The sequence below is a fragment of the Chionomys nivalis genome, chromosome 14 (genome assembly GCF_950005125.1).
Source record: "Chionomys nivalis chromosome 14, mChiNiv1.1, whole genome shotgun sequence".
NCBI lineage: Eukaryota > Metazoa > Chordata > Mammalia > Rodentia > Cricetidae > Chionomys > Chionomys nivalis.
Window position 1 is genome coordinate 68,450,006 of NC_080099.1, and position 19,910 is coordinate 68,469,915.

The 19,910-nt window shown below is 46.6% G+C and overlaps 1 protein-coding gene across 3 annotated transcripts in view; it reads right to left on the reverse strand.

The window, feature by feature from the left end:
* The window catches only part of Ttc39c (tetratricopeptide repeat domain 39C), a 91,755-nt gene that overhangs the window by 43,857 nt on the left and 27,988 nt on the right, over positions 1-19,910 (reverse strand). For 2 of the 3 annotated variants that reach the window (XM_057789153.1, XM_057789151.1), the window contains exons 2-4: positions 10,228-10,276; positions 7,633-7,761; positions 4,140-4,254 (exon numbers count right to left, since the gene is read on the reverse strand). In XM_057789153.1, the coding sequence (XP_057645136.1) occupies positions 4,140-4,254; positions 7,633-7,761; positions 10,228-10,260 (277 nt within the window). In that variant the 5' untranslated portion in view covers positions 10,261-10,276. Of the gene's footprint in view, positions 1-4,139; positions 4,255-7,632; positions 7,762-10,227; positions 10,277-13,391; positions 13,472-19,910 lie in introns of those variants that run through there. The other variant, XM_057789154.1, reaches the window with a different exon arrangement.

The window sequence follows — 19,910 nt, forward strand, 5'->3', positions numbered from 1 at the left end:
ACCATAAACAACGCCGTGGTTTGTAACCACATTCCTAGCCCAGTCATAGGAATACTGCTAAGCCTGCCATCTCCACGGGAGAGCTGACAGAGACAAAGTACTGCAGACTGAATTTCATGAAGACACATCTGAAAGATAAAGAGTAGAGGACCTTTCTTCTAGGTGGAAACATTGGAGGTGATAACCTACTAATCTGTCCTTAAAACAGAAATCTTCTCAGTATTTCTATAACAATACTTGGCCATTTCCCAACTGGAATAATCAGAAACAAAGAGATTGTCTGATGAGCGTGACTCTAGATGGGGCCCACACCTGTGTCTGTGCACCTGAGTGTTAGCTCACACTCTCAGGAGCTCGGCAAGGCTGAGTGGGCCAGAGAAGGGCAGAGGAATTTATTCTGTAACATTTGATAACTTTCACATAAAACACTTTACCACACCTGCCTGATGCTTCTCTTTCAAGGTCTAATTTCTGGTCTCTCCAAGGCAGTATATCTGGGGCTGGAAAGATGGCCCAGTGGCTAAGAATGAGTACTACTCTCCCCAAAGACCTGAGTTTAGTACCCAGTGTTATCATTTATAAAGGGGTAGGCCTTGGCCGGGTCCCTGGTGGGTGGCGGGAGAGACAGATACACCGCAGAGTGAGAGTTTGGGTGTAGAGTTTATTTAGTGGGTTATAGAGAGGGAAACGGCAGGGGAGAAGGGGAGAAAAGGGGGGATAGGAGGGAGAGAGAGAGGGAGAGGGAGAGGGAGAGGGAGAGGGAGAGGGAGAGAGAGAGAGAGAGAGAGAGAGAGAGAGAGAGAGAGAGAGAGAGAGAGACCGACCATGAGCTCAGGCTGGTAGAGTAGGAGGGAGATCCACTTGCCTCAGCTGAAGGGGGGGTTGCAGTGGGCGGAGCTTGTCTTTTAAAGGGACAGAGTACCCAGGTGACAGATTACAAGACCCAGCACCCCTGTCAGGCAGGCCAAAACCACCTCCAACTACAGCTCTGAGGATCTGATGCCCTCTTCGGGCCTCCAAGGGTATACTCAACATGTACCACACCCTGACACACAGAAAGAGAAATAAAATTGAATGGGAGGAGAAGGGGAAGCAGAGAGCTGTGCTCCTCTGCTGCCTAGGCTGGTCCTGAGCTCAAGAGCTCCCGGCTCCGCCAGTGCCCAAGTAGCTGGCATTTATATACCAACACCCTAGTTCCCCTCTCTTACACATTTTCTATGTACGTTTTTAATTTTTGAGACACGGTCTCTTTATGTAGCCCTACTTATCCTAGAACTTGTCCAGACTGACCTCAAACTCACAGAGATCAGCCTATCTCTGCCTCCTGAGTGCTGGGATTAAAGGTGTGCACCACCACTGCAGGCATGATCATTTTCTTAATGGCTAAAATGAGTTCCTCACCAGAATTCTTGGGCAACAGAAAAAGAATGCCAAAATGACAAGCGTGACTGTGTGCTCCAGGTAAGGTGAGCTGCCCCTATGTGTCAGTCACTGCACAGCTCCAAACTGGCAGGGATGGGGTGTGGTGGGGGATGGGAATGGGGGTGGGGTGGGGTGGAGCAGGGTGGGGTGAGGTGAGGTGGGGTGGAGCTGGGTGGGGTGGAACAGGGTGGGGTGGAGCAGGATGGGGTGAGTTGGGGTGGAGCTGGGTGGGGTGGGGTGGAGTAAGGTGGGGTGGAGTGGGGTGGGGTAGGGTGAGGTGGGGTGGAGTGGGCTGGGGTGGGAAGGAGCTGGGTGGGTGAGTTGGGGTGGAGCAGGGTGGGGTGTGGTGGGGTGGAGTAAGGTGGGGTGGAGTGGGGTGGGGTAGGGTGAAGTGGAGAGGGGTGGGGTGGAGCAGGGTGGGGTGGGAGTGGGGTGGGTGGGGTGAGGTGGGGTGGGTTGGAGTGGGGTGGGTTGGAGTGGGGTGGGTGGGGTGGGGTGAGGTGGGTGGGGTGGAGTGGGGTGAGGTGGGGTGGGGTGGAGTGGGGTGGAGTGGGGTGGGGTACTTTCCCTGACCTGCCTTACAGGAGTCTCACTCAGGATGAGTTCTCAGCATATTAAGAGTTGCCATCTTAATAAGGTGTTGAGAGAGTAACAAGAAAAAGTCAAAGGGAAGAAACAAACATAAGAACCAGAACAATGGTAAAAGCAGAAGTGCTTTTAGGACATATTTTCAAGATAGATGTTTGGAAGTTTAAATGTTAGTCAAAAATGAACAAATAAATAAAAAGTTAAATTCTCTTTCAACGAAGTCGAATAGAAACAACATCAAGTAGAACACAGAAATGGAAACAGAAGAAAACAGGAGGAAATGATTTCCAGTTGTCTAGAAAGAAAAGTTTCAATTATATTTCACAGAAAAAATATCTTTCTGAGAGAAAATGTGTTTCTGAGTCTGAAATTGATTCCCACTTAGTGTTTTCTTCTCTTCTTTTATTTTTCCCATATGTAAATCCCGTCCGGCCGAGCCGCAGGGTTCTGCTGTCAGGATCCAAGACGCACAACTGGACCCGGAACTCAGTCTCTCAGCCTTCCATCCAAGACACACAACTGGACCCGGAACTCAGTCTCTCAGCCTTCCATCCAAGACACACAACTGGACCCGGAACTCAGTCTCTCAGCCTTCCATCCAAGACACACAACTGGACTTGGAAATCAGTATCTCAGCCTTCCATCCAAGACACACAACTGGACCTGGAAATCAGTCTCTCAGCCTTCCATCCAAGACACACAACTGGACCTGGAAATCAGTCTCTCAGCCTTCCATCCAAGACACACAACTGGACCTGGAAATCAGTCTCTCAGCCTTCCATCCAAGACACACAACTGGACCTGGAAATCAGTCTCTCAGCCTTCCATCCAAGACACACAACTGGACCTGGAAATCAGTCTCTCAGCCTTCCATCCAAGACACACAACTGGACCTGGAAATCAGTCTCTCAGCCTTTCATCCAAGACACACAACTGGACCCAGAACTCAGTCTCTCAGCCTTCCATCCGACACACAACTGGACCCAGAACTCAGTCTCTCAGCCTTCCATCCAAGACACACAACTGAACCCAGAACTCAGTCTCTCAGCCTTCCATCCTACTGAAGAAACGAGAGTGGCAAAACGTGGCAAACATAGTTTACACCCTCCACAAGCTCGCCAGGACACCAGGCGCTCAGAGCAGCAGGGAGCCACTGTCAATGCACTTGACTGAGGGAGCTGAGAACAGCTCCCTGCGAAGCTGAAATTAAACCAGTTTGATTTCACATAAAAAAATAAAAGTACAACTTTATGACCAAGGTACCACTGCAAGCCCCCACATACGAAAGTCACTAGCCATTTCTCTAAGAAAGACAAAATTATCTCCAGACTGAAGACTGTGACATGGACTTCAGGACTAAAGGACTCTGCTGAGCACACAAGACACCCATGGTTTCGATTTCCTAGTTACAAATCAGTATCGCTCCCTCCAAAGCACAGCCATGAGTTTGTTTTCAAAATCTAAGTTTTTTTTTTTTTTAAAAAGGAGTATTACTGATTGTGTCCATAGAACAGTGACCAGCATTTAAAATGCATTCACAAAATAGTGAGCATTAAACGTGTCCACAGAACAGTGAACAGCATTAAAAATATGTCCACGGAATAGTAGACAGCATTAAATGTGTCCACAGCATTAAATGTGCTCACGGAATAGTAGACAGCATTAAATGTGCCCATGGGATAGTGAACAGCATTAAATGTGTCCACGGAATAGTGAACAGCATTAAATGTGTCCACAGAATAGTGGACAGCATTAAATGTGTCCACGGAATAGTAGACAGCATTAAATATGTCCATGGGATAGTGAACAGCATCAAATGTGTCCACGGAATAGTGGACAGCATTAAATGTGCCCATGGGATAGTGAACAGCATTAAATGTGTCCACGGAATAGTGAACAGCATTAAATGTGTCCACGGAATAGTGAACAGCATCAAATGTGTCCACGGAATAGTAGACAGCATCAAATGTGTCCATGGAATAGTAGACAGCATCAAATGTGTCCACAGAATAGTGAACAGCATTAAATGTGTCCACGGAATAGTAGACAGCATTAAATGTGTCCATGGAATAGTGAACAGCATCAAATGTGTCCACGGAATAGTTAACGTTAAAACTGCTCCTGCTTACCTGACAGCTCTTGTTTCACAAACGAGAGCACAGCCAGGTAGACCTGGCAGTCAGCAATAATGATTTGCCTCTGAAGTCGATCAACCATCGAGGGTGCGGATTTGCGGGCATCGACCTGTGTTGTGAAGAGAAAGCAAATGTTGTAAATCACACCCAAGAAAAACACAACCTCCAGATGTCTGCATCTGCAGCTCTGTGGTACAAAATGATTCCCGTGGGAACTGCAAAGCCTGGTGGTCACTCAAGCCAAGACCAAGTCATACTGGTGACGTGGGGTCCCACACTCCACTTGGCTCCAGAGCTGTCTCAGAGAACACTGTAATGCAATACCATATTATAAATGATAAAAATGGGATTTATGAGAAACATGAAAAAACTAGTAAGGATTCATCTTTTTTTCAATGTAAACTGCTAATATAAATGAAAGATATTAATATAGATACACCCCACACAGCGGATATACTGAAGAGGTATTTACAGCCTGTCTTTAGGGAACACTAATGTTAGGGTGCACCCTTTGTTGTGGGTAACTGAAATGCAAGGGTGAGAAACTGGTTATATATCTATCCATTGATCAGAATAAATCCTGTAATCAAAAATTACCTCTAATCAAATCAGAAACAAGCAGGAAGTCAAATTACATTTTTAACGCTAGTCTTTGTCATAGGATGTTTCTGAATGGGATTAAAAACATCGCCATGAGGCAGAACACTTGCCTTCTTAACACAAAGTGCCCCTGAACAGACTGTTCGAAGTAACTGTGCACAGATTCACAAATGACATGATGTTGGTTGTGAGCCTAGCCTTTAATGGCTGAGCTATCTCTCCAGCATCTCCTGAAACCTTCATCCAGTAACTGATGGAAGCAGATGCAAAGACCCACAACTAACCACTGGGCCAAGCTCTCACATCCAGCGGAAGAGAGGGAGGAGCGACAATGAGCAAAGGGGTGAAGACCACAATGGGGAAATCCTCAGAAACAGCTGACCCGAGCTAGGGGGCACTCACTGACTCTAGACTGACAGCTTGGAGCCTGAACAGGACAAATCTAGGCCCCCTGATGTCTGCATCTGCAGCTCTGTGGTACAAAATGATTCCCGTGGGAATGCCCCCTGAAAGCAGGTAACAGTGGCTTGGGCCGTTAGTGGGGCCACTGGCATGGGGGCCAGGAGTTATCCCTAATGAATGATCTGGTACATGCTGCAAGGCCCATCATGTATGTCAGTGACATAGGGCAGGGATGACCTCGGGCCAGGCATGGGAAGGAGCTTACAGTGAGGAAAACAGAGACTTTATCATCATGTAAGACAGTAAGCGCAACACTGTAGCCATCCAACCATTGGACCCTCCAGCAGACAACTCAGTAGGGCTCAGAGCCCCAGGCAGGGGAGTACCTGAGACAGAGGGATGACATTTATGAAGAACCAAAGAATAAAATGACAAAGAATGATGTCCTAGGATTCAGGGAAGTGGCTCAGCAGGTAAAGGTGCTAAGTGCACAAGCATGGTGAACAGAGTTCTAGATCAAGAAATCGCATAAAAGGCAAGATGTGGTGGCGCTCAACTGTGAACCCAGAGCCAGAGCCGCTACCAACGGCTGTGCTCAACTGTGAACCCAAAGCCAGAGCCGCCACCAAGGGCCGTACTCATCTGTGATCTCAGAGCCACCAAGGGCTGCGCTTATCTGTGATCTCAGAGCCACCAAGGGCTGCGCTCATCTGTGATCTCAGAGCCACCAAGGGCCGCACTCATCTGTGATCTCAGAGCCACCATTGGCTGCACTCAACTGTGATCCCAGAGCCACCAAGGACTGTGCTCAACTGTGATCCCACAGCCAGAGCCAACACTATCCGTAGATCAGTCAGGGCTCACCTGAAGAAGCAGAGGAAAAGATGGGCACTTGATGACAACCACCATTGACACATCTGAAGTCACGTATGTCACATATATGAAACCCAGACTGTGCAATCAGTACTAGGGGGAGAGGGCTGCCTCTCAAAGCTTGGGTATTTGTAGTGAAAGGTAAAAGCAAATTCTAAATATGTGGATTATGATCTTTTATGTGTTTGAGTGCATGTATGTACACATGTGTATGGAGGTCAGAGGACAATGTCAGGCACAGTTCCTCCTCAGACACCATCCATCTTGTTTTGCTTGTTACTTTAAATTTAAATTCATTTGTGTGTGTGTGTGTGTGTGTATAATGTGGGATGCCCCTCTGTATGCTGTGAATACCATTGGTTAATAAACAAACTGTCTTAGGCCTGCACAGGGCAGAACAGAGCTAGGCAGGGAAAACTAAACTGAATGCTGGGAGAAAGAAGGCGAAGTCAGGAGAAGCCATATAGCCCCACCAGAGACAGACACCAGAACTTAAAGCCACAGCCTCATGGTGATACACAGATTAATAGAAATGGGTTAAAGTAAGATGTAAGAGTTAGCCAATAAGAAGCTAGAGCTTATGGGCCAAGCAATGATTTAATTAATCAGTTTCTGTGTAGTTATTTTGGGACCAAGCAGCTGAGAACGAACAAGCAGGCTCATACAACATGTATATATGTGTGTGTGTATGTGCATGTGTATGTATGTGTGTCTAAGTATATGTATGCGTGTATCTGTTTGTGTGTATGTGTATGTATGTATATATGTATGTAGATGTGTATATGTATGTGTGTTTGTATGTATGTGTTTGTATGTGTGCATGTGTGTTTGTGTATGCATTTGTGTGTATATATATGCATGTGTATGTGTTTGTGTGTGTGTTTGAGTGTATGTGTATGTATTTGTGTGTGTGTGTGTGTGTGTACACCACCATATGCATGCAGCAGCCAGCGATAGTAAGTTTTCTCCTTACACCACATGGGCCCAGCTAACTGAATTCAGGTTGTCAGACCTAGCAGCAAGCACCTTTACCCAGCGAGGCATCTCACCACCACAACACCTTGCTTTCTGAGACTGGTTAGGCTAGGCTAACCTACCTGTGCCTCCTCAGTAGACACCATCACGCCTGGGTTTTATGTGGGGACTGAGCTCAAGGCCTCACGTATGCACAGCCAGCCCTTCACAGCTGAGCTGTCCCCACCTGGACCTTGCTGAGACTTCGCTCATAACCAAAGGCCAGCAGCTCCCAGGAAGCTTAGGTCAGCAGCTATGTTCCAGAAGCATGCCAACACGTGCTTATTCTATCAGCTACATGTTTAATCACAGACAGGAAACCCCCGCCTCAAGAGCCTCTACCACAGAGCTACACTGCTTTCATTTCTGTTGTGATGTTAACCTCACCAAAAGCAACTTAAGAGAAAAAAGGGTTTATTTTATCTTCAATTCCAAGTTACAGTCCATCACTGAGGGGGACCAAGGAAAGGACCTGAAGCAGACAGTGACATCACATCCAGTCGAGGCTCCGGGTTGCCTGCTTGCCTCTCCCACCTTACTCAGCTCAGCATCCTGCTTAGGGAAAGGTGCCACCCACAAACTGGGGCCACCCACTTACGTTCTTCTTGATTTTATTCTTAATCGTCTCGATGACGCCAGTCTCTTCACTCTCACAGAGCTTCTCCGTGGTTTTTAGGTCATCGCACGCCAGCTGCATCTTCTCCTCCTCAAAGGTCATCATGGCGTTCTTCCAGGAAACAGAAAGGACAGATGACTCAGCAAGCATGGGAACCACGGAATACCAAACTAGAAAAGCCATCTCAATTATGTAAGCTGAGACTGTTTGTTCGTTTCCTGGCTGCAACACTATTTGGCCAATGACTTAGACATTCCTAGCTGGCTCTTACCTCTTAACCTGTGTCTCAGCACGAGGCTATGGGTTACCAGTAGGGCTCCAACATCCTTCTCCTTTGGCAGCTACATGGTATCTGTTTGACTCCGCCTACTCTCTTACTAATATCTCTGTCTGGATTTTCCACCTGGCTTTACTCTAAGCCATTGGCCAAACAGCTTTACTCATCAACCAATAAAGCAACACATATACAGAAGGACATCCCACATCTCAATCACTCTCAAGTAAAAAGGTGCACACTGTTGCAGTACGCACTAGTCATTAAAGAAACTATAATCGTGGCAGAAAATAAGACTTTAGATCTCGATTATGGATTATGCCAGCATGAAAAAGTATACGGAGGTGAATGTCCTTTTAATTGTGCTTTATTCTTTTTAGAATTAAACACAGTAGAATATTCTCTGTCTTTATTCAGGTCCTATAACAGTGTCCCATACAGAAGTTCACTCCACACACTAATGGATCCCTGGCTCAAAGACTGAACAAAATATGCTAGTAAAAGAACAGGTAGATGCCAGAGATGCCACAGGATCTTAAGTGTGGTCTCCTGTAGCCCATGCTGATCTTGAAGTCAATATACAGATAAGGACGACTTTGAGCTTCTGACTCTGCCTTCAGCAGGAACCCACGCACTTGGGAGAGAACTGAGGTCTCTGAGCTGACAGGCAGCAGGGAGAGGATTCACCGTTCTCTGGAGCCCTGGGCGGTCTGCTGTCTCTCTCTTCCAGTTCTCCTGCGGGTGGGGCTGACATTCTAGGCTGCTTTGCTATGATTCTAACGGACTTTTCCATTCAGCCAAATCAGACCTCAGTCCCTTTGTCCCAGCCACACTCTCCTCCCACCCACCCTTCAGACTGCTAAACTCTCAGCTTTGCTGTGACCCCTCCCTCCCTCCCTCCCTCCCTCCCCTCCCTCCCTCAGAACACTACTCAGCCAAGACCCTCTGTCTGTCCCCATTGCCCCCCTTGCAGTCACTTGGGTACATGACGGCTAATCTCAACTGTCCAGTTGATGAGCTAAGATCACCTGGGAGACGGAGGAGGGTGGCTGGGGCAGGAGACCTACCCATTGGGCATGGCACCATTCCCTGGGCTGGGATCCTGGATTTTTATAAAGCATTCATCATTCTGATTGTGACTATGGCTACAGTGTGACCAGCGACCTTAGGCTCCTGCCTGTGACGTCCTAACCACTAAGGACTGTCACTCAAACTGTGACCCGCCACTGTGACATCCTAACCACTAAGGACTGTCATTCAAACTGTGACCCGCCACTGTGACGTCCTAATCACTAAGGACTGTCACTCAAACTGTGACCCGCCACTGTGACGTCCTAACCACTAAGGACTGTCACTCAAACTGTGACCCGCTACGTCCCGTCTCTCTTTGGGTGCTTGTGACTGGTGTTTTATCCCAGCCACAGGAAAATTAACTAAGACGGACCACGTGTCTCAGTCTCCATCCAGAACGGTCTCCCCGGGGATGGAGCCAGCAGCCCTACAAAGAGGGGGACTGCAAACTTTTGTTCCAACAGCCTGAGTGAAGCCCTGGCTTACTGGTCCTGGCCAAGGCCCCGGCAGGATTCTACAAGTGCCCATTGGCTGCTGTCCTTCTGTCTTCACTGTAAATTTTCTCTCCCTCTCCTCACTCAGCAGTTTCCACATTCCACAACTCTAAGATGATTGTTTGGTTTTGCTTTTGTTTTAAACAAGGCTTCTCTGTGTAGCTTTGGAGCCTGTCCTGCAACTAGCTCTTGTAGACCAGGCTGGCCTTGAACTCCCAGAGATCCCCCTGCCTCTGCCTCCTGAGCGCTGGGATTAAAGGCATGCGCCACCACTGCCCAGCCTATGATGATTTTTTAAATGATATATTTAAAATCAGTTTGTGTGACAAGCATTTCTGAAAAACAAAAGCATTCAGCATCCTATATTGACAACTGACTGTAAAAACTCCTCTGACCCATTTCCTGCCCTCTCGAGCAGCAGCACTGGGAAGTGCTTGCTCACTGAATTCATCCTGCGAGCTGCTGTCGCTCAGGGTAGAGCTAACCTTCCTTCCCCAAGGCTTTTCCTCTTGTCATACGCCATCTTAGTCTCTGAAGGACTTTCAGTTGCGAAAAATGTAACCCTCTAAAAATTATATATAAGCATTTTATTTTTAAAATTGGGGGAGAACATCTTACAGACATTAGTTAATGGGGAAAAAACTTTAGGCTTTCTATAATGGTGTCTACACAGCCGGCAGGCAAACAGATGTTATTTTATATTATTTTATAGCAATATTTCTTTTGATATCAACTTACCAAAAAGCTCACAAAGCTGGCTCCAAAACTCATTAGTGGACTATGATTTCTGTTAAAGAAACAAACAAAAATATTTTACTGGAATACTTCCTTTAAAAGCATTTGGTAAGATAGCATATATCATGTGCTAACTCCATTCATTGCGCAGAGGTATGGTAAGCAAGCAGAGTCAGCAGCATCGAGAAGTGGAAGAGCTGGGGTGTTCCCTGGTTCCATTCTACCACCTCCAGTTCTTCAAGGCAAGGAGGGTCTTAGTGTTCAGCTAGGACAGGCTGCCTTAGTAAACTTTTTAAATGTGGTCACCAAGGAGTTGACAGTAAACATAGAGACATAAACAGAAAGAGGGGCCAACACTGCTAGATCACGGCCACAGGAGGGTGCTGAGCTGTGTTTAGTGCAAAGCTGAATTCAGACTTTGCACACCAGGGCTGCAGTGGTGATGTCTGTGGGCCTGCAATACCAGTGCTTGGGAGGCTGAGGCAGGAGGATCACCAAGTTAAGGTTTCCCAGGCTAATTACAGAGCAAGATCCAACTTCAAAAGCAAAAACAAAAACAAACAAACAAACAAAAAAAACAGAAAACAGGATACAGATGAAGTCAGTTTTATTTGTAGAAGAGATCAAAGGTGTCACCACCTGGCCTGAACTCTCAGACTCAGCACCCAAGGCGGAGAACACTCCCTGAGTCACCGCATTCCCCACTGAGACACTGTCATTGGCCAGTTTTGTAGTAAGCCCAAGAGAAAACCCAACCAGTGCCAAGTGAGTCCAAAAACATACAGGAACATAAAGTCTTCATTCAAACTAAAAACGAATGCAAAACCAATCTCTGTAAATTGTGTAAGGAGAAGAAAGGTGTGTGCTCTTAAATGGGAAACAGCAAAAAAAAGTTACTAATGTTCAATATGTAAATACATGGCCAGTATATTCCCCTACTAATGTTCACTATGTAAATACATGGCCAGTATATTCCCTACTAATGTTCACTATGTAAATACATGGCCAGTATATTCCCTACTAATGTTCACTATGTAAATACATGGCCAGTATATTCCCCTACTAATGTTCACTATGTAAATACATGGCCAGTATATTCCCTACTAATGTTCACTATGTAAATACATGGCCAGTATATTCCCCTGCTAATGTTCACTATGTAAATACATGGCCAGTATATTCCCCTACTAATGTTCACTATGTAAATACATGGCCAGTATATTCCCTACTAATGTTCACTATGTAAATACATGGCCAGTATATTCCCCTGCTAATGTTCACTATGTAAATACATGGCCAGTATATCCCCTACTAATGTTCACTATGTAAATACATGGCCAGTATATCCCCTACTAATGTTCACTATGTAAATACATGGCCAGTATATCCCCTACTAATGTTCACTATGTAAATACATGGCCAGTATATTCCCTACTAATGTTCACTATGTAAATACATGGCCAGTATATTCCCTACTAATGTTTACTATGTAAATACATGGCCAGTATATCCCCTACTAATGTTCACTATGTAAATACATGGCCAGTATATTCCCTACTAATGTTCACTATGTAAATACATGGCCAGTATATTCCCCTACTAATGTTCACTATGTAAATACATGGCCAGTATATTCCCCTACTCAAAATTTAGATTGTGCCTAACATGAAAGTGCGTGTGTGCCCCTGTGTATATGAACATCCACACCTCTGCTTGAGAAACATCCTACACGGACACCCTACATGAGACAGACGCCAGAGGAAGAGGCAGGGCCAATACAAGTGCATCCCCGTCTTCCTTGCACAGGCTCACGGGGAAGGGTGTGCTGCAGAGGGAGACTCTAGATTGAATTTATGTGGAATGCCAGCCTGCTAGCGCTTTCTTCCAACTACTCTTTACTCCTGCCATCCTAGAGCTGCTTCCAGATGCCTGTCCCCACCTAGAAGGCCACTTAAATAACAACAGTGACTAGACCCCGAGGCTTAGCTGGGAGGTCTGTGTCCTGATCACACTGCCCTCCAAACACAAGCGTGCCTGGAGTCTAGATGAGACACAAGGTCCTAGCTCTGGATTCTGTCACCTGCACTCTGGCGTCTTACTCAGCAGGCAGTGGGGACAGGAATCGGTGAGGAGAGGGGACCCTGCTCTCAAGAGCAGATGCATCTCAACATGGTGCTGACCTGTGGTCCCCATCCCCTGCCTGTACTTCAGCCACTAGCCACTGCTGCTTTTGCTTCATAATCTTGGCTAAAATTAGCTTCCCGAGAACCACAGGGATTAATTATTCATGGTACCAAGTCTTGCCCGTGTTATTCTACATCCATCTTATCATTTAAATGGAAAAAAATATTGACACCAGTCCAGCAGAGGCATTTTCTCTCCCTGAGGTCCTGTCCAAAGAGCACACAGCATGGGCCCCGCCGCCCTGTCAGCCTCCCCCACAGCCCGGGGAGCGGCAGGGCTCAGTCACCCACTTTCTCTTGCCGCTCCACTCTGCCTTTTAACTTCACATACTTCAAGTGAGCCAACATTAACTTGTTTCATCTCAATTCTGGCCCCCACACATCTCTACACAAAACATGTCTTGGGAAGTTTAAAAATGTCTCCAAAGATACTTTATAAATATGATTACTGGAAGGACTGAGGCAGATGGAAGCAGGGCTCCGCACAGCTTGAGACTCTCACAGGAGGACCCCACAGTGGCAGGGAAGCCCCAGCATTTGTTTGGAAACAGGTTATCAGGACTACAGACACTGGTAGGACGCTTGTCTATGACTCCCAAGGTCCCGAGCTCCACCAGGCTCAACCTCAAGCCCCTCACAGGCCAGGTGCTATGGCAAACATCTATGATCACTGCACCTGGAAGTCGAGGCAGGAAGATTGGGAGTTCAAGGTCATCCAACTACATGTAAATATAAATAAATAAGTCGTAAAGATGAGCGTGCTATCTGGAGGGGAAAGGGAAGGACCGAGGGCAGAGATGACTGCTCTCATGTTTACACTGTTCACAGACGAGACGCTGGAGTCCACAACACCAACAACAGCTGTGAAAGGAGCTGAAGGAACCCACGTGTAAATCCAAGCGCATTCACACTGCAGCGGGTCAGGGGACACAATAAACAGACTTTAAAGTGGAAGGTCCTCAGAGGCCACCCCACAAGCCTCACCTGTGTGTGTCCAGTGGCCATGTCCTTGCAGGAAGGTAGAGTCTATTTTTCTACAACGGTTGGAACATAGTCTTGTGATACAGAAAGAAGCATGTTAAAAATCCATGACTTTATGCTAATTAATAACTTTTTCTTTTCTTTTTTATTTTATGCATATGAATATTTTGCCTGCATGTCTTGTGTCTATGAACCACATGCATGCAGTACCCAAGAAGGCCACAAGAGAGCACTTGATCTCATGGAACTGGAATCAGGGATGACTGTGGGCCACTGTGTGAGTGCTAGGAATTGAACCAGGTCCTTTGGTAAAGCAGCTGATGTTCTTACCCCGAAGCCAGTTCAGAATACAAACTGCAAGAGTTCATGCAAATGCCAGGTATTTTTCAGTCTTAGCGATGGACCTATTTCCTAGTTCTGTCCCCTACAACGTCTAGAAACAATGCTCACTTCCCAGGTGTCCACGCTCAGCAGCCGTGTGCACACTCGCACACTCAGCAACCTTCCTACACACACTGTGCCTCCTCCACAAACTAGTTGGTTCCAGATCAGATGCAGGAAGAGCCTGAGGAGCCCTGTCACAGCACAGAGTAAGGAAGTATGGAGGGTGCTCTTCAGGGGTTCCCATCATCCAAAGAAGAAAACAGTTCATTGTCCTTGAGGGGAACTGGGTGGAAACAGGGCAGCTTTACCAAGCTAACTAACATTACTTTAACTAAAAGGAGGAAAAGCTTACTTACCAGTTGTGACCACACCCCTGACAGGAGCGACTAAGGGGAGAAAGGGTTTGTTCTGATTCAGTTTCAGAGGACACAAATTCACCATCATGGAGGAGCACGGAAGGGGGAGGAGGGACTCACAAGTTCACCATCACAGAGGAGCACGGAGGGGGAGGAGGGACTCACAAGTTCACCATCACAGAGGAGCACGGAGGGGGAGGAGGGACTCACAAGTTCACCATCACAGAGGGGCACAGAGGGAGAGGAGGGACTCACAAGTTCACCATCACGGAGGAGCAGGGAGGGGTTGACGATCCAGAGAACTGTGACAGAATGCTGAGCGTGGCCTCAACCAGTCTCTCTGCTTCCTGTCTCGCTGTGTGATCACCTGATCCTTATCTTGATACGCACCGTGAAGTGATGAAGAAACACGGCCTCACAGAACTAAACTGAGGCCAACGCTAGCTACCTCAGTCTTCCAAAACTGTGCACAAAATAAATCTGTTTATAAGTCAACCCGCCTCAGACAGTCCATTATAAGAAGCCAGCACAACATGTACAATAGATATTCTCCAAAACCAAAAGTTAGAATGCACACGCCCCCCAAAATGACATCTCTTGGAATCCACTGACGGGGGGCTCCTTATCTTCATTTTACCACCACAGTTCAGTTTCAAAAACTGTACCAGAGTGAAAACCAAGGTGGTTTTCTACCAAGGTGGAAACCTGTTGAGAATCCAAATGAGCAATTTGTCATCTGTTCCTATGCTGAACAACATGTCAAGGGAAAAAAACCTTTCAAGTCTCTAGGGTATTTCAGTCCAGCTGATGAGGATTTGCTCTCAGAAAGACAGCGGGAGGAAATTTATACATTTAATTTCTTTTCATTTTGAAACTAAAGTGTATTTTTATTTTACGCGCATGAGCGCATGGGGTACAGAGGTTGCATGCACGTGTGGAGGTCAGAGGACAACTTCCAGGTCAGTTCTCTCCTGCTTCAGCAAGTCCCATGAACTCAGGTTATCAGTTGTCAGCAGACGCCATCACTTGCCGGATCGATCAGCGTGCCAGCCTTCCGCCTGCAGTGTGTGAGAACGCTCCCCGCTGGCTGTGTCCAGGGAGCCCAGGGTCCTCCTGGGCTACACAAGACTCCATGCGCTCACACACTGGGAGGGCAGAATGGTCATTTTGAAACATCCTTCTAAGAGCTTAACATTTTATGAATTTAGAATATTTTTAGAAAAAAAAAATCAAAGGCTTAAAATTTTCCAGCCGTCTGAACCACGACTTTGAGTGATAAAATCTCATTTGCAGCAGTGTACCCACACAGACACCTGACAGTTATGCTCATTGCTCTGATGGGAAAATATTCCCCTCGGGAATAAGTGCAAGGTGGGCGGAGGAAAATGACCCCACACACATGCTACGGCATGCAAACGCAGACACACACACAACACGCGTGTGTGTGCACTAATAATAAAGTACAACAATCAAAGTAAGAAAATGAAAAGAGACCACAGGTCAAAGTTTGTGCCACAGTTAAGGCGACCCAAGTTGGGTTCCCAGACCCACAGCAGGCAGCTCGCAGTCACCTGTGTCTCAATCCCAGGACATCCACCGCTCTCCTCTGTGCCTCTCTGCCACTGTACTCACATGTAGAACCTACACAGAAACACGCGTAATTACGTAATTAAAATAAAAGTAAAATCTTTTATAAAAAAATGAGTCAAGGAATGGGCATTTTTTTTCAAAGATACATCAATGATCCAACAGGCAGGAACAGGTGCTGAACACCGCAAACCATCAGGGAAATAGGAATGAAGACAAGTTACCACCTCACACCCAGCAGGATGGCCACTAAGTAACCGGCTTTAAAGAGGACATGGAGGAACAGAACTCCGGCACTGACGCAACTGGAGCCCGCAGATGCTGTTACTAACTACGGACAGCACTGTTCTTCAGAACAGTTCCCAACAGGGCTCATATGATGCAGAAACCCCCTCTGAGTACTCAACTCCAGACGGAAACAAGACTGAGAATATATCTGCACATCCAAGCTCACAGCAGCATCATTCCCATGGACAGAAGGTGGAAACACTCCAAGAGTCCAACGTGGATGCTCGGAGCAAAGGTAGAGACACTTAACAGAACAGCTCCCACCTCAAGCTAGAGCATGGATGAACTGTGAAACACCAATCACAAAAGAAACGTGCCATGATTCTACGTCCATCGGACACCTATGGTCAGCAAATCCACAGAGAGAAGGACAGTGGTGGCTCCTGGAGCTGGGGGAGGAGAACTGGGAGGATTACAGCTTCACATCACGGGAAGAATCCTGCAGATTCTTTGCAAAACAATACAGAATGGCTAAGATGGGCGCTGAAGAGATGCCTCAGCAGTGAAGAGCACTGGCTGCTCTTCTGCAGGACCTGGCTTGGATTCCGGGTATCTGCATAGCAGCTCACTACCATCTGTGACTCCAGTTCCAGGGATCCATGACCGCCTCTGACACAACCCTCAGGCACTAGGCATACAAGCAGTGCACAAACACACCTGCACGCCAAACAGCCATACATACGAAATAAATTAAAAATGGCTTAGATGACGAAATAAGACGTTGTGTATATTTTGCCATAGTTCAACATTTTCTTCATACAAAAACAAAACAAAGAAACAAGCTGTCTGGAATGGCCAAAAGGTGTAAAGTAACTGAGCATTGGCGGTAGAGGATGGGGAATCTAATGTCCTCCTTAGCTGCACTGTGAGTTTGAAACCAGCATGAACTACAAGAGACTACGTAAATAAAGCAGCGGTGGGAAATAGTTGAAGCTAAAAATGTTTAAAGTGCTTTAATGGAGAAGCAAAATATGTCAACAGCATAATCCAAAAGATACACACAAAGAAAAGCAGAAATATTTGTTTTATGAGGCAGAGAATAAGGGTATTTTCCAATAATCAGGTAGTATTTATATATTTGTGCATACACACACACACACACACACACACACACACATATATATCTGAAACAACAATAATCAACGAAAGGGGGTTCTCACCTGGAGAGTTGGTGTGGGTCCATGGCAAGGGTGGGAGGGGCAGGAGGAGCTGAAGGGAGGAGAGCGAGACAGAAACTCCTGCATTCTAGTTTAATTAAACTATACTTAAAAACTAGAATAAGTCAAAATGCATTTATGTGGAGGGGCCCAGCGGCCAGGCACAGTTCTCAGTGTGTGTGTGGGGGGGGGGACTGTCACGTGGACTCCCGCCCCTTACACCTCTCTCAGAACAACACGTCACTCATGGCGGTGCACTGGTTCAACACAGTTCTTCAGGTGGGCCTCAGCGGTGGCCTCTGTAATCCTCGCATTCGCCAAACAGAACAGGAGGGTGAGTCCACAGCAGAACAGGCAAATCCTGCTCTGTGGGTGTGCACTGCTCACTGGGTAGCAAGCTGTGGCCGAGGGCTAGCAGAACACTACAGGTTAAGAAGAATACCCTGGTGTGAGGTTTCACTCCAAGATATTTCCTCCTATTTTTCTTTTCTTTTTTATTTTTTTATTTTTTTGGTTTTTCGAGACAGGGTTTCTCTGTGGTTTTGGAGCCTGTCCTGGAACTAGCTCTTGTAGACCAGGCTGGTCTTGAACTCACAGAGATCCGCCTGCCTCTGCCTCCCGAGTGCTGGGATTAAAGGTGTGCGCCACCACCGCCCAGTTCTTTTCTTTTTTAAATTTATTTTTATTTTATGTTTATTGGTGTTTTGCCATGGGTGTCAGGTTGCCTGAAACTGGAGTTACAGATAGCTGTGAGCTGTGATATGGGTGCTGAGAATCGAACCTGGGTCCTCTGGAAGAGCAGCCAGTACTCTTAACCACTGAGCCATCTCTCCAGCCCCCATATTTTTCTTTTTTAAAAAAATATATATCTTAAATCATGTGTATAGGATTGTCTGTGTGGGAACATGCATGGTTGTGAGTGCTGACCCCCTGGGACCCAGAAGACCAGTTAGTACACCCTAACTGCTGTGCTAGCTCTCCAGGCCGTCTGAGCGTTTTCTAAAAATTAAAGAAAATTGGTATGGGAGTTCCCTCTGTGTGCTGTGATTAAAGAAACTGCCTTGGCCTGTTGATAGAGCAGAACTTAGGTAGGCAGCGAAAACTGGACTGAATGCTGGGAGGAATAACGCAGAGTCAGAGGAGACCATGGAGCCGCCGCTGGAGACAGTCATGCTGAAACATTACTGGCAGGCCACAACCTCGTGGTGATGTACAGATGAATAGAAATTAAGATGTAAGAGTTAGCCAATAAGAAGCTAGAGCTAATGGGCCAAGCAGTGATTTAATTAATACAGTTTTTGTGTGAATATTTTGGTTCTGGGTGGCCGGAACAAAAAAGCAGCCCCACCCCCACAACAGAAAATGATTCAGAGAGTTCTTTTTAAATTAGCTACAAGGTATTAAAAAAAACAATTTTACATATCCCCTTCAAAATAAAAAGGGAAGGAGTAAGGAATCATGTCTTTCTCATGATTTCAGCTGAGTCTTATCTGACAAAATACCTATTTTAATATAAAATCACCCTTTACTACGCTGACTCCATGTCACTCTCCGGAATAATAAATAACGGTCACTACAATGAGAAATTGGTGAGGTCAGCTATAGAAGCTTCTGACCATGTCACAGCCAGTACTGAACAGAGCACGCCTTCAAAGGTCTCAGAGTCCCTGAGGCCCGACTGCACCCTGCTCAGCTAGAACCCACGGTTCCTGGCCTGCAGGTTCCGTCTCTCTTGTCCTGCGTTTCAAGCTCTCTGACTGCAGTGCAGGAAGCTGCCACTGTGCACAACCTGAAGGCCTCTTCTCCATGCGAAGGGGGCCCAGTGTTACTTAGGAAAGGCGTGTGGGGCCAGCTGCTGTCGGCTAGTGCGGCAGCTCTCGCCACTCGCTGGCTGTGGAGACTGCAAGGAAAAGCAGGGGCATTTCCAGTCGGACAATCTGACAAAGGCTTGCTGAGGGGAGCCTCTTGCCTGTGCCGATAAAGAAAAGGCACCTTGAAAGAGATGAGTGAAAAACTCCCGGCTCGTGAGCAGACAGACAGCCCTGCCAGGTTGAAGGGAGCTTGATGAGGTTCTTCAGGTCTAGTTCTGCTCTACTTGGAGAAAAGCCCCTAGAGAAGCCAGTAAGGACAGGCCATCCTCAAAGCAGCTCATGGTCTGACCTCATCAGAAACAGGACTCGTCTTCCGTACAGTCATTTTCATTCAGGGTTGAAGCTCTGAACAACTGAGGAAAGGGGTCAGCTAGTAGAGCAGCTTGCTGGTAAGTCTGACAACCTGTGTTCTGTCCCCAGGACTGACAAGGTAGAAGGAGAGAACCAACTCCCGAAAGTTGTCTCTAACCTCCACAAGCATGGCATGGCATGTCCCATACTGCTAACACAATACATAAGTAAAAGGAATGAAAAAAAAAGTCTAAGCCAACAGCATAAAGAAAAGCAGCCCATCTTCTATGACAGCTAAGAACATGCAATGTAAGATTCACTTAAAGGAATTTTCCTAACTTAATTTTTAGTACAAAAGTATTCAAATGGAAAAACCCAATCTATTCTGAAAGCTCTCAGTTTCAAATACTCCCAAGGTTTCCTTTACATATTAGCATCTCCAGGGCTCTCGCAGCTGGACACGCCCTGGGATTTGTCCCTGCTGAACCATGTTGGAGATCAGATGAGAAAATGAAATATGGAATCACCTTGATGGTCATTCCACTCATTGGTGTCATCCTCCCAACAGGGCTGAGAGTCGGGAGCACA